A 15033-nucleotide genomic window follows, 5' to 3' on the forward strand; every position below is an offset into this window, starting at 1 on the left:
AAATGTTTTAATTATTATTTAAACCAGTAGTTCTCAAATATTTTCATGAAAATGTTTTGTGCCAGGGAGCATTTGTGTAAAAAAGCAGACATATAGTAGTAGATAGATATATAATAGCAGATAATGTGAGCTTGTAGATTGGCTATTTTCAAAGAGCCGAATCAGCCAATGCATACAGGTTTAAAGTGTATGTGGCTTATAGTTGCTTCTTTTGGGCTTGTTTTTAGACCTGGTTGATTATTTCTCTCATAAAATCTGGCAACACGGCTGTTTTACATAGGCGTTTTTTTCACGGGTGCACCTCCTGCCACCTCCTCGCCTTCGCACTCAGTCGCGGAGGCTCGCTGGGAAAAGCAAGTCATCAAACCAGTGGCAGTGACTGTCAGTGAATATCACGGTGTTGTAGCTTGTAACGCAGAGGAGCGGCCGGGTGAATATAGTGAATAAATACTCTTATTCCCGGAGAGACATGGAGGAGACGGGCGGTGCAAGTGCTTACGGTGCGTCGCTCGCAGGAGGAGGCTTTGACCCGCACAAGTTTATCCGACAACCGCAGACCATCGTTCGGCTGCTGAGCTGGGTAAGAGTTTGACGAGTCATGAAGGAGCGCAGAGCGTAGTCAATGAATTACACAATATATCCACACTGGTCAAAGTTTGAAGGGACAAATACGCGACGCACTGGATCCGCGTTTGTTTTATTCATATTAACAAAGGTCGATATAAAAGATAAAGTCACAGCATGGGCTACACACACATTTAGAAATATTTTTGGGAACGGACGCGCAACTGCAGTTGGTCTTGAATTAGCCCTGAGACATGGATGAACTTCAACCTGGTGTTTGCACTTCCTCCATTTACAGCCCGTACATCTACTCAAACGGTCAGATTTCTAATATAAAGTGCTTACCCCATGTTCACAGATGTTACAATTCTGTTCGGCCCCATAGAAGTACCCGCATCTTCCGTTTTGTTCAATAAAAAGCTATTTAATCCGATCGGTGGCCATTTTCTCATAGTTATTTGGGTATCAGAGTGCAATACACCTCCCAACCGATGGGGTTGCGTAGTTGAAATGATAATGGCAAAAATACGGAGAAAATGGCCACCGATCGGATTAAAATGCTTTTTATTCAACAATATGGAAGATACGGGTACTTCTTAGGGCCCGTACATAATTGTAACATCCGTGGCCATTGGGTAAGCACTTTATATTTGAAATCTGAACGTTTATGTAGATGTACGGGCCAAAAAAGGAGAATAGTGCAAATACCAGGTTGAAGTTCATCCATGATGACTGTAATATAATATATGACAGTAATATATGACAGTCATGTTTCAGGGCTAGAGTCGGTCTTAAATCAACAGGTGGTGCGCGCACAGACTTGTTGAAACGCGGACTCCCGGAATCCGTCATGTTTTTATTGAGTTACCACCGGCTGTTATTTTACCAACTATTCCTGTTCTGTCACGTTTTTATTTAGTTTGCAGGGTGTTATTAACCATTGTCCTGTTGTACAGGCTAATGTTTTTATTCACTAAGAGGCTGCTAACCAATTAGTGCTATTCTGTAATGTTTTATTCAGTACACGCTGCTATTTACCAACTAGTGCTGTTGTTGTAATGTTTTTATTGAGTAACGGGCTGCTGTTTCACTTCACCCCCCACGGTGTCGTGTTGCGTGCAGCTGGTGTGTGACACCAGGACCAGGCTGCACAGTGACAGCACAGCACGGCACAACAACACACCGCCATACAAAACTACAGACTCTAGTCTGAAACCGGAAAGAAATAACCTCAGACGCAAATTAGCTTACATACAGTCTGACTTAACTTCCAGTGTTAGCATTTGACCTTTAAAACGCAAAACTTTGTAGGCTAGGCTACTGTCGTTTATCTACGTGGGAAAGGCTTGGAGTTGTGTGTCCATTAACAAATAATACTGCTTAAGAGTTGAGGCAAGAATTACAACCAAGTAGTCTTAGTCTACAAAATACAAATGGAGAACCATTATTGCAATATATAGTTGTGTGTGTAGATAGACATACACGTTTGTATTCATACTATAAGAATTACAACCTATTAGTGTACAAATTGATGTGTGTGTGTGTGTGTGTGTGTGTGTGTGTGTGTGTGTGTGTGTGTGTGTGTGTGTGTGTGTGTGTGTGTGTGTGTATGTATGTATGTATGTGTGTATAAATATATACAGTGTAATATGTATGTGTATATATACACACATGTGTATATATGTATGTGCACACACACACACACACACACACACACACACACACACACACACACACACACACACACACACACACACACGTGTGTGTGTGCTGTAGGTTGAGACATGTTACAGTGAAAGTCTTGGGTGTTTAGTTGTTGTCAGTTGTTGCTAGGTAGGTCATGTAGTAGGACATATTTGTATCTGTGGTTAGAATGGAGTGCTCTGGGATTTCCAAACTGAGCTTCAACCACATAAGAAATATTTAACTCTGAAAGTACAGGTGAATTTTTACACTTTCACAGTTCATTTAACACAAATGTTGCTGGGTTGAAGAAAATATTAAACCAACACTGTGAATAATAACAATATTTATAATATAAGTAACACTTATAAGCAGAGATTCCAATGTGCTTTACATCAGAAGACCATATCAAAATACACTATTGCCAAGTATAAATACATGCAGGGGAGGGATTTTCTTAGACCTGTGATGCAGGGGTAGCCCAACCTTAGCTCTGGTCCATAGCGTTAGAATGAGTTCTCCTAGTTAACGCTATGGTACTTTCGAGCCTTTCCCCTCGCACCACGGTAGCACAGCCTCTCGTCTGCAGTGAAAAATACAAAATACACTTTTGCTACTCACCAAAACAAAGACTGTTTTATGGAGTTGAAAGCCTACTCTACTAAGTGGAAACACTCTGAGCCCCCCACCTCACGTCTAAAATACACTTTTTGGCCAGAAAAGAAAATATTTCACCGGAAGGAAAAAATGTTTTTGGTTACTCCACAGTGCCCTCTACAGATCTGGTCAATGGAATTTTCCTCTTGACCAGATTGATTGATTGAATATTTTATTAGGCAAAAAAAATGTAAAACAACACATTTACATTTAAAATACTTTGTCTAACAGGTCCGTTCATAAAAGTCCTTGCGGACTTGTTTCCAATGAGGGCCTTGGTATTCATTTCATAGACATATATAGTGGCATCACAGTTCGAATATCATTACACAAAGAAAATAAAAAAACAGCAAGAATATATATATATCTATATATCCATATATATATCTATACACATATATATATATATATATATATATATATATATATATATATATATATATATATATACATACATATATACATACATATAATACTATGTACAACAAAAGAAAATAAAAAAATAAAAAAGGGGGGGGGGAGATATGTACAAGAACAGGGGGGGGGGGTCGGCTATCTAATGGGAAAATGGTACTACCTCCTCTTTTGGCCTCCTGAAAGGTGATTTTTTAAGGCTCTTTTAAATGAGCCCAGCGAACTGCATTTTTTGAGGGATGGGGTTAGCCCATTCCAATCCTGGGTGGCAGTGCTGTAGAAGGAGAATTTGCCCATGTTTGTTTTATGGGTGGGTGGTACCAAATTGTTGTTAACGCTCCCTCTGGTATTGTGACTGTGGGTGTCACTAACCTTTTGGAGGTATTTACTCAGATATGCGGGAATAGGGGGCATATCGGGCAAATTTTCGTTTACAATTTTGAAGGCCAGTCCCATTTTTAGTTGTTTAACCCTGTCTTCCACCCTGAGCCAGCCTAGGCTGGCAAAATGGGCGGGAGAAAGGTGGGTCATGGGCCCCAATCCGAGGAGTAGCCGAATCAGTTTGTTTTGGGAGGTTTGAAGCTTAGTCTTCAGTGACACTGAGGTGTTGGAGTACCAGGAGGTGCTAGCATAGTCAAAATGTGGTTGAATCAGGGCCCCTGAGAGGGTCCTGAGGGCCTGTGGGTTGACAAAAGAGGAAACTCTGCCCATAAATTTGGTTCTCTGGTTTACTATTTTGACCACCTTTGTCCCCATGCTTTCACCCGACAGGTATTTGTCGAGAATACAACCCAAATAGGTAATCTCTTCTTTGCTAGCGATAATTGTGTCATCGACTTTGACCTTGAAATCATTTACCTCCATCTGTCTGAGGGAATGTTTGGTCCCAAAGAGAATGGATTCAGTTTTCCCAAGGTGTAGTGACAGTTTGTTATCGGTAAGCCAAGTACGGATTTTTGAGAGTTCAGAGCTGAGCGCCTCCTCAACTTGCAACTTGTCCTCTCCCGAGATCAGGAGTGCCGAGTCATCAGCGAACAGGAACAATTTGCAGTTACAGGCAGCATTCATGTCGTTAATGTATAAAAGGAACAGTAACGGCCCAAGAATGCTGCCCTGAGGAACCCCACAGCTCACCGGGAGGGAAGAGGACATGGTTCCGTTGATGTCAACCACTTGCTCTCTGCCCTCCAAGTAGGATCTCATCCAGTTTAATGATGCTTCCCTCCGGTGAAGTATTTTCTTTTCTAGCCAAAAAGTGTATTTTAGACGTGAGGTGGGGGGCTCAGAGTGTTCCCACTTTGTAGAGTAGGCTTTCAACTCAATAAAACCGTCTTTGTTTTGGTGAGTAGCAAAAGTGTTATTTTGTATTTTTACTATAGCCGAGAGGCTGCGCTACCGCGGTGCGAGGCGAAAGAATCGAAAGTACCATAGCGTTAAGGAGAACTCCTTCTAACGCTATGGACCAGAGCTAGCCCAACCTTAAACAATCAACACTTCATGTAGGACTACTGACAAAGTGCATGATAGACATTTCAGAACGTGCCTTCATACAGTAGACCAGTGGTTCCTCCGCGACCTTGCGGTTCCATTTGTATACTGTCAGAGTTACAGACTTGTATGGGTCAATTTAGAACCCCCTCAAGGAACCCTGAGAGTCCCTGGACCCCACTTTGCAGTAGAGTAGACTATACAGCAGAGAGAAGACTTGCAGCTTAATGGATGACAGTAAGCGGCGAAGCGCTTGTTAGATAAAATGTGGTAGACATCAGAACGATTAGAACTAGTTGAACTTCTGGATCGTAGCACAGATCACACTTAACACATTGAACGAGTTGATTGCTGCATTAGTTTTGAATCTGTTTAAAAATGAAGTTTGCATCAATATGCTTGGCTTATTCTGCTCTGACAAGATTCTATGAACTACTAAATTGACTTGTGCTTTTCTGCTAGTTTTTGTCAACACCACATCTGTAAAAAAAAATCACACCCTGTGTGAAGGAAGCGGTGCCTTTGGGGCGGGGCTTCACTCATTTCAGTTCGTCCCTATTGGTGGTCTGAGTCCACTTACCAAATTTGTACTTGGTAGCATGCTGCAAACTGGAATAATGGCTGTTTAAAGCCCAGCCAATGGGCAGACAGAGGGGGCGGGGCTTAAGTAATTACAGTTTGTCCCTATTGGTGGTTTTAGTCCATGTCCAAAATTTGTACTCCGTAGCATGCTGCGAACTTGAGTTATGGTCAACTGGTGGCAATCAAAAGAGGGCCTTGTTCATAGCTTTGAATGGGAGGCACTGTGTGAAGCTTGACTAATATCAAGGTATCAATATTGTTGATACTTATTGTTTCAGTCTTTTGTGTGGTGGGTGTTATTATTCCATATGAAATATTTTATTTTGACTCGTACACAAATGATGTGTGTTTTCTATAAGCCTTTTTGATTTCAAATTGGAATCCCAGCACAATAGCAGAAGGCAATTGTTCAGCTATACATTTTAGTTTCTGGAATCAAATAGGCTATTCAAATATACAGTAGCCTTCCCTTAATGCATTTATGCGAACTAATTTGTGTTTAAAGGAAAACTTTGCAGATGACATGCATTATGTACGCTGGATAACGTGAAACTGCATGTTTTTGATGACCTCGTTTTGTGATAACATTTTGAGGAGAAATCCACAGAAGACATGTGGTATGTTTTCCCGCACTTTCATCAGAACAATGGGATTTAGGATGAAAATTTGCTTAGTTTCCTTAAAGAATCACTCAGTAAGTACTGTAGCCAACCGTTGGCCTAATATTATTAGATGAGATTAGATTGTATTTAATTGTCATTTCAGCACCCTATACATTATATCAAGGACCATAAAAAGACGATGTGCTGTGTGGCCCCTGGCACTGCTGGCAGACACACTTTGCCCATTCAAATTACAGAAGTTGGTGTATTTCAATCTAGGAGAGAGTTTCATCCACGGAACTGTTTACGACACAGTGTCAACCACTTTGCACAATACAGTATACCTTACCCAGAAAAAAATGAATAACAGCTGTCACTGCATTGGAAAGCGTAATTTGGTAATTGGTTGTCAGAGTAACTGTCCTGTAATGAAAATCCCTACCTGCTGACTCACTGCAAGTGGCTCCTGATAAGAGCAGCAGCAAAATAACTGAAGCGTAACAATAAATGGGCCATGATCCCTCGTGCATCTATTTATCTAGAGCCATTAGTGTGGCAGCAGCAGTCAAATCCACACGACTTGCATAGGACAATTATTGTTCCTGGCAGCCAGGAATTTCACTTATCGGTTTGCACTTTTCCACACTCACTCTCTCTGTATTTCAATGAATTGTTTTCTTTCCCTGCCCCCTCTCTACTTTCCATCTGTCAACAGAAAAACTAGAAATCCCCCCCTATTCTGACCCCACAATGGTCTCTCTCTCTCGCTCCCTCTCTCTATCAAGGCGATATTCATGATTGTCTATGACATGGTTTCTCTCCCTTTCTCAGCTCTCAGAGAATTCTCCCTCTCCTCTCTCTTCATATAGGTGGAATTAAAAGGCCTACGTATCTGTCCCTCTGCCCTCTCTCGCCCCACATCCCTCCTCTCTCCCAGGCAATTCCACTCTCTTCTTTCTACTGCTTTATTTCTCTCCCGCCGCTAATCCCTCTTTCCCCTCCACTCCCTGCATACCCTCCCTCTCTTTCTCCTCTCTCACTAACCAGTAGTGTCATAATGAATGTAGTTGGGAGAGCTGGTGGCGTCTTTCTCTTGTCACATGGCAGGCAGCTGCACTGAGAACTAGGTCACATGGTTAAGTAGGGAAGCAGCGCAGACAGACACACCACAGGCTCACACCAACAGTAGCTCTTCTCACCTCAATACCAGACTGAAAAAAAAAGAGTATTACCCAGTTGGCTACGTATTTGAAATGACTTGTTTTGACAACTTACCCTTTAAATTAGGGCTGGGCAATATATTGATATTACATCAACATCGTGATATGAGACATATGAGATATAAGTTATTGCTGGAATTTGGGATATCGCAATATGGCATAAGTGTTGTCTTTTCCTGGTTTTAATCACATATATATATTGAAATTCTTTATTAGGAGTAACCCCTTGAGATTCAGGATCTCGTTTTCGAGGGGGTCCTGGAGACAGCAGTACAGTATACAGTAACATATAATAAAACAAATAACAAAAAACTGTAAACAAAACATCAACCGGACAAGAAACAACACGTAGGACAACACAATCAGGGTATTCTACTCTAAGCAAGCACAAAAAGATGGATCATTTGTTCAGAGTCAGATATCATTGTCATTTTCAACGTCAGCGATTGTTTACAGAAGTAAAGTGTAGTGATGTAATGGTCACGGACATGTACAAGAGATTGTGTTATAAGAAGCCAGTGCACTTTTGAACATATTGAAAGATGTTATGGTTCGAATATTTACCGGTAGATTGTTCCAATCAGAGGGGGCTTTAAACATGAAGGCTCTCTTACCTAATGATGTGGAGACTGAAGGTACAGAAAAGTAAGGCTGCGTGGAGTGCCTCAACTGGTAGTTGTTAGGGGATGGTCTTAGAAGCTGTTTGAGATATTGAGGATAGTTGAAATGTATACATTTAAAAATAAACTGTACATAAGCCTTATTTTATACTTAAAAAAAAAAAATGCCGATCTACAAGCTCACATGCATTGCAACATTTTGTTAGCTTGTAGATATGCAATTTTCAATATTTATGAAATGTTTTGGAAATAATAATCAATAAAATCGCCACAATACTGTCATTAGAATATCGATATCAAGGAATTTGGTCCAAAATATTGGGATATTTAATTTTTGTCCATAATTGCCCAACCTTATTCTAAAGACTGTATCTAGCAGTCTATCTAATAAGAACGTATTTTTGTTATTAGGCTAGTCGTTTGTTTATGTGCTAAAAGTGTGATTTCAAGATGTGTTTTGCCATGCAATGAGTGAATGGAATCACTACTCACAGAAGCAATACATAAAGATGATTAACAATGTCAGGCCTTGCATCTTGCCCTCTCTTCTTTCTCCTTTTAGATCTTTTCCATCGTTGTGTTTGCCTCCATAACCACAGAGGGCTATGTGAACCCACCCTCCAGTGCCCATGCCAAGTGTATCTTTAACCAGAATGACTCTGCGTGCCACTATGCTGTGGGCATTGGAGTCATTGCTTTTATGGCCTGTGTGGGGTTCCTGCTGCTGGATGCTTACCTCCCACTGATGAGTAGCGCACAGGAGAGGAAGTATGCTGTCATGGCTGACTTGGGCTTCTCAGGTGAGCTCAAATGGGTATTTCAACATACAGAATGATAGTGATAGGTCTTTCACGTATGTCTGCTGTAGAATAGAGTATTAAAACTGTCTGTGTTAATCCAAGTGGCAAGACATAAATGGGGTTAAAAGGCTAAAGTGTAACTTGGATAGCATGTTATGAAGACAAATTATCACTGCCTTTGGTCCCATAAACGACTCAGGTTGTTCTTCATACTGGTAGATTTATTGCACTCTTACTGGAAAACAATCCAACAACGTAAAACTGTACAAAACAAAGCATAAACAATACACGCACATAAATAATGGAACATTAAAGTATAAACAACATGAATGTAACAAACACATGACTGAAACACAAACACACCTCGCTGACTGCACATAAACCAAAGGGAATGAGTGAGAATCCATGGTCAACAACAGCAACGCACAACTGGAACAAAAATACATCTTATCAACATAAAGAAGACATGATAGGAACGTAAATGTACACATTTATAAAGCAAAGACAAGTACCTTATTCCGTCCCGCACACGCTCAAACAATACGCTCCTTAGTGAGCGGAAGTGTATCAGTGTAACACGCTTGTGGATCTGCATGAAACTACACCTTATAAAGCGTTCCGGCTTGATCAAGACAATTAGACGTTCCGGTGCTACAAATACATGGTAAACCCAAGTTCAGGGCAAATAAATGATATTACAATAGATAAATGAAAAATATAACAAATTACAACCCATTATGGCAGTTACACAAATGCCAGGTCATTGTTGACCTGGCATCCTATAGTTTGTATAGTTTCAATGTACAGGCTGAGGATAGGTTCTTGGTTTACGTATGTATTAGTTATTATTAGATTATTGGTTTACTTATGTATTACTTTATTATTTACTATTTCTATGCATTTCATGTATTATTGATGTATTATCTTGTGTCCTCGCTCTGGATTAAGAGCATCTGCTAAATGCCTAAACTGGGTCTGTCATGGAATTCTGGATCAATCAGTAATTGATGAGGCAATTGGAGTCGAGACAATATTCTAGGTGGTGATGATTATGCTTTAATGTACATGATATCATGGTGAGAAGTACAATAACACTCAGGTTGGTGGTCCTACAAGGACAAGCTAAACGATAACAAGATGGGCTGTACCAAAACAATAGCTATCAGGCCTAGTGGAGACATCTAGGCTCTTACAAGCTACCAAATATAACGTATTATATAAGTACAATAAGTCATGGTAAAATATAACGGTTAGATATAAGCAACCATAATAACAATAAAGTATAATGAATAATTCTCCTGCAGGTCTGTCTTGTATTTATAGAAGAGTTTCTTACCTTCAGAGTGAAATGAGCTCACAGTGAGCTCACTGTATTGTCAGTCCAGACATAGTCCTACGCTATTTTTTTTCGCTTTTTTACTTTGTAGGTGTCCAGATGGTAAAATAGTTCTTCAAAATTGAATGTGGTTAAAAGTATGCGTCATTATGATGTATACATGTCCTGTTCCTAACATTTCTGCTATTTCTGTGCAGAGATCACTTTACCCATCCACTTAGGGAGGCTTAATCAGATACTTACAGTATGCCCCATCAAAATAATATTCCTTTTATAGTGGAATTCCCGTTTTAACACTTCATTTATATCAATATCTGACAATAATTATAACTATTCCTACGCAAGTCAAGTCAATTTGACCTAGTCTTTTTTTTACACTGAAAGGGACCTACATACAGAGAGGCTCCCAGCGCAGTTGAACGCGGACAGATCATGTGACATTTGACTGCTATACAATAACATGTATAATTCATATTCCACATTATTCAGACAGCAGTTGGCGTGAGGGATGGAGCGTGGGGGGCAACATCGTCATCATAGTCGTGTTGAATTTTAGCATTCAGTGAGACAGCTGACAGTCAGTCATTCTTTAGTGGAACAGAGCAGCATTTTAACTGCTTTGCAATAATTGCATGTGGTACTATTCATCAGATGGCTATGTTAGCACTATCACTTCAAGCGTTGGCCAGGGTATCGTACGGAAGGGTGGGACAGACAGATGTCCTGTATTATGTCCTTTGATACTACGTGCATGTGTCTGTACGTGTCTTTATTGTGGCACAGTGGCAGTATGGCTTTGAACCTGTTTTTCTATCAGTTGGCTGTAATTTGATCTATGAATGAAACCTGTGTGTGTTCTAGGGGTGTGGACCTTCCTATGGTTTGTCTGTTTCTGTCTGTTGGCCACCATGTGGGGGCGAACTCATGAGGTCAGTGGAATCCCAGAGGATGCTGCACGGGCCACTGTGGCGTTCTCATTCTTCTCTATCGCCACCTGGGTGAGGAGGACAGCTACTGCACCCTATACTGACCCATTCAACAGCTCCCCTTTTCCTTCGATGTGTTCTTGTTGAATAAATCTGAGGATTATTTTTTACTTTAATTGTTTTAGGCATTTCATCTTTTTTACTACAAGTTACAGAAAGTGCGGCTGAACTGACCTTTTGACCTTGCAAGTAGGTCTTGTGCTACAAGGGCACCGGCTGACGATTAATGCCATTTCAAACATTATCTGTAATGAATGGGAAGTTTTCAGTGCAACAAGACATAAAGCAGCCAGTTAGTGTACTTCCTAGATAAACATAGATACATATGTACCTGTTTCATTTCACCACTGAATTGTTCAGTAAATCTAAATTTAAAAAGCGGAAAACCTTCGAAATCTTTGAGTTTTTGCTGATTTGCCTCTTCTTACTCTGTCTGTATGCAGGGAATCCTGACCTACTTCGCTTTGGGTCGGTATCGCCGAGGTGTGGATGAGGTTGCTGTGCCAACCTACGCCGAGCCCCCACAACCAGATCACCTCCATACCCCGTACCCCGCAACCTATGCCCCCACCTCCTACACCCCTCCGACCCCCTACACTCCCACCACTTACTCAGCCTACCCCTCCAGCGGTGGGCCCGATGTCTACCAGCAACCTCCCTTCTCCTCAAACCCTCAACCCCTGGGAGATGGAGGCTACCAGCCCCCCAACTATTGAGTCCAGAGGGATGGGAGTGGGTGGGTCACTGATTAGGTGTTCCAAGTCACCTGTTGATAGTCACTGCAGCTGCTTGGCACACAATCATTAAGGTGGACATGGAGGTCATTGTGTACGCTCATCCAGGTCAGGACCACACAATTAGTGGAGTTTAGTTGTATATCATGATTCTAAGTTTCCACAATAGATAATTCATAACATTGGGCATATTTGCAATATATTTAATTTAATTTAATTTGGAATGACCACTGAGGATGACAATTGCATTTTATATAAAATACAAAAATGTCCTACAAAATAATTTCCCTCATTAGTCTTAAAGACTAATCATCAAAAGTCTAATCATGATAAATCATGACTAAGACTTATTGTGGTATTTGACTAAATTAATACAGTTTATTAATTAAGCCATAATGGTGAAAATGTTCATTAGTAACTGCAATTATTTATTGTATTATTATTTATCACTATTATTGTAATATACAGTATAGATAACTCATAATCAAGTGATTATCAATGATAATCAATAGCCAAAGTGGTGCAGCCTTGATTCAGTTGTGAGATCTGAGTATGAGCAGTGAGACTTGGAAAACCGGTACATTGAATTGTTTATAAATTGTTAAACAGTTAAGGATTAACAGTTTAACGCAGTGTTGCCAAGGGGGTCACGTATATAATTTCTGATCTGTGGTCAGATCTTCAATACAAAGATTTGTAAATCTGAAATTAGTGTGTGTGTCAAATTTAAATTTTTACCTCAAACATACTAATTGGGAAGAGATAAACGGAATGTCTGTGCGGTCCTGCAATGTGAGATCACGGAAAGTATCAGCCAATAAGTGCTCTTGTGGAAGTGGCCAGCACTTAATTTGTGTTCCTTTCTTCCTTCTTCTCTGTTCTGGACATTGAACTCTGGTGCCTTTGATGCAGAAGAAGAATGTGTATCTGTACATAGATGTTCACTATGCAAAGCTACCATTTTTTAATGGTTCTATGTGCCTGTGTTTTTTATTTAGTTTTTGTGTTATTTGTTTTATGTTGATTTTTGTGTTTAAGAGAACTTATGAACACAATGCTTAGAATGAATATGATTTTATTTAATGCAGCAATACCTTGAGACACTTGACTGTGAGACTACTGGGAACAGCCAACTATGAAACCAGCCTAATTCCCTCCTACACATAGACACTCTCTCAGTTTGAGGAAGTGTTTGTGGCCTTACATGTTATCTGTAGAAATGACGACTGCTGTTTTCATTTCTATTCTTTGCTTAATTTCTCAGATGACCTGATAACCATAAGGTCTCCCTAAGAGGGAAGACAATACACAGAAAGTATGCCCATGTTCACCCTCATAGCAGGTTTTATTATTGGGTATGTTTTTCTCAATAACATGAAAACATAGCAAAGTCCACCTACTCTCCTTTGATAAAGCTTTTAGCCCAGCTATTGTGATCTCCAGTGGGGAGGGAGCTGAAGATAAGTGTAGGAATGTTTGAACCTACAAAGTCCTGACAGAATACTGGAGGTATTTATTGCCATTTAGATAAGTGTAGTTAGTAATTCAATGACTTCATCCTGTGGGCCACCAGGTGTGCCCCTCATACTAAACGGTAACTTCATGGATAACGGATAGATTGTCCTGTACATGTAAGGTCACAAGTTCAGTCCCCTGCAATTGACTTGAACTTGAATATGAGCAAGACTGAGGTGAGTAGACAAGTACTAACCACCATGTCTGCTCACTCGTGAGCCACTCTGAATGAGAATATCAGATAAATATATGGCTGATGTAAATCCGATGCCCTCAGTCCCAGGGCCACACAATTTCTGCCGACTGTTCATCTTGTTAATTTGGTCCAGATATAGATTTGTTTAGTCCAGTACTTCTCCAACCCTTTTTGTTCAATTCCAAATCTGGCCCAAATAATAATTTCAAAACTGATCATTCTAGGATCACAGGTGTATGCAGTAGTCTGACCATTATACATTGGACAAGGATGTCAGCTAAATGCCTTTGATGGAAATGTAATTTAGACAGAATGTATGTGTATGCCAATGGCAGATGGCTTAAACACATTAGCCATTTAGTATTATCAGGATTAAAACCTGTCCTCTGTGTAGGTTGTATTCACTGTACAAGGGCAAAGTGCACTAATTGTGTAAGGAATGAAGTTAACAAAGATTTCTTGTTTTGCCCATAATATTGGTGCAGATACCATGTCATTTTGACGCATTTAAAGGTATGGTGTTTGGTGACATGGGATCGATACCCTAGTCATGATGTTTGTCACGGTTCAATGGTCAAAGTAATAAACGCTTTTTGACTTTGTAGGACAAAATACATGTGCATATTATGCCATTATTATTTCATTCAGCCAAATGATGTCTTCTAACATGCCCTCAATATCATCAATTTGTTTCAACAAAGTAAAACTTTTAAGTGTTTCATTAAGGATTTGGGTGGTGCTATTGTTTGAGGTTGTCCCATTACTGTTAGGCCACAGGCTTAATTCCCTTTAAGTATGCATTGTCAACTACCCACTTGTCCATCAGTAAAGCACAGCCCTTACCCAAGTTGCTCTGGTGAAGCGGATTGGCTAAATACCTAAAATGTAATTATTATTTTTTCACTGTCTACTTATACAAGCCTACTAAGTGAACCCTGTAGTTATTTTCGCTTACTACTGTAAATGGAGCATGTGGTGAAAATGAGATTTGCTGATTGTGATTGATGTTAAACGAATGAGTAGTAAATCAGTGAATTTGAGTCTTGTGGATTTTTGTTTAATGTTCATTTTGCCTGTTTTGTATTTATGAATTTTTAATTTGAATTGCATTTATTTAATTCAGGCTCTCGTTGCAGATTTGAGATATGAATCAGATTTGTACAGTGAATGTTCTTTAAATCGGGTGATATCTGCATAGATTTGTTTGACTCAAAATGAGTACTGAGTAGAATTGCACTTATTGTGTTCCGTAACTGATGTCTACATGCACAAAAATCTGTTTCATCAAGTGCATACAGTACCATTACAGTGCTTTTGATGTTATATGCCATTTTGTGAGTTGCCATTCCATGTCATTGACTGTGAATAGCACAATAACACCCATTTTAACAACCCTGTCCTTGAGTCATGGAATAAAATCATACACAGAATAGTCTTATTGAGAAGTGAGTTCATAAGTTTGGAGCAGCTGTTGCTCAGGAGGTAGAATGGCCGTCTTGGAATCGGAAGGCCTCCGGTTCGTTCCCTGCCTCCTCAAGGCTTCGTGTTGAGGTCTGTGAGCAAGTCCCTGAGCCCCACATTGCTCTGTTTGCACTCACTTGGACCAGCACACAATTTCTAATATGATGGGTCAAAT

General features: G+C 40.1%; 1 protein-coding gene across 1 annotated transcript; it reads left to right on the forward strand.

The window, feature by feature from the left end:
- Window positions 1–301: 301 nt before the first annotated feature.
- syngr2b (synaptogyrin 2b) lies at window positions 302–14432 on the forward strand. The gene is made up of 4 exons (XM_084068807.1): window positions 302–580; window positions 8393–8630; window positions 10828–10964; window positions 11396–14432. The coding sequence occupies exons 1-4, from the start codon at window positions 470–472 to the stop codon at window positions 11666–11668; spliced, it is 759 nt and encodes a 252-aa protein (XP_083924933.1). The 5' UTR covers window positions 302–469; the 3' UTR covers window positions 11669–14432.
- The last annotated feature ends 601 nt before the right edge of the window (window positions 14433–15033 follow it).

The sequence above is a fragment of the Gymnoscopelus microlampas genome, assembly GCF_963454915.1.
Source record: "Gymnoscopelus microlampas genome assembly, chromosome: 2".
In the NCBI taxonomy this organism is placed as follows: domain Eukaryota; kingdom Metazoa; phylum Chordata; class Actinopteri; order Myctophiformes; family Myctophidae; genus Gymnoscopelus; species Gymnoscopelus microlampas.

Bases quoted from the DNA above. Each gene is read 5' to 3' on its own strand.
- syngr2b (XM_084068807.1), top strand. From the start codon at position 470: ATGGAGGAGACGGGCGGTGCAAGTGCTTACGGTGCGTCGCTCGCAGGA. The intron at 581-8,392 runs GTAAGAGTTTGA...TTCTCCTTTTAG, and splicing joins TCGTTCGGCTGCTGAGCTGG to ATCTTTTCCATCGTTGTGTT. The intron at 8,631-10,827 runs GTGAGCTCAAAT...TGTGTGTTCTAG, and splicing joins GGCTGACTTGGGCTTCTCAG to GGGTGTGGACCTTCCTATGG.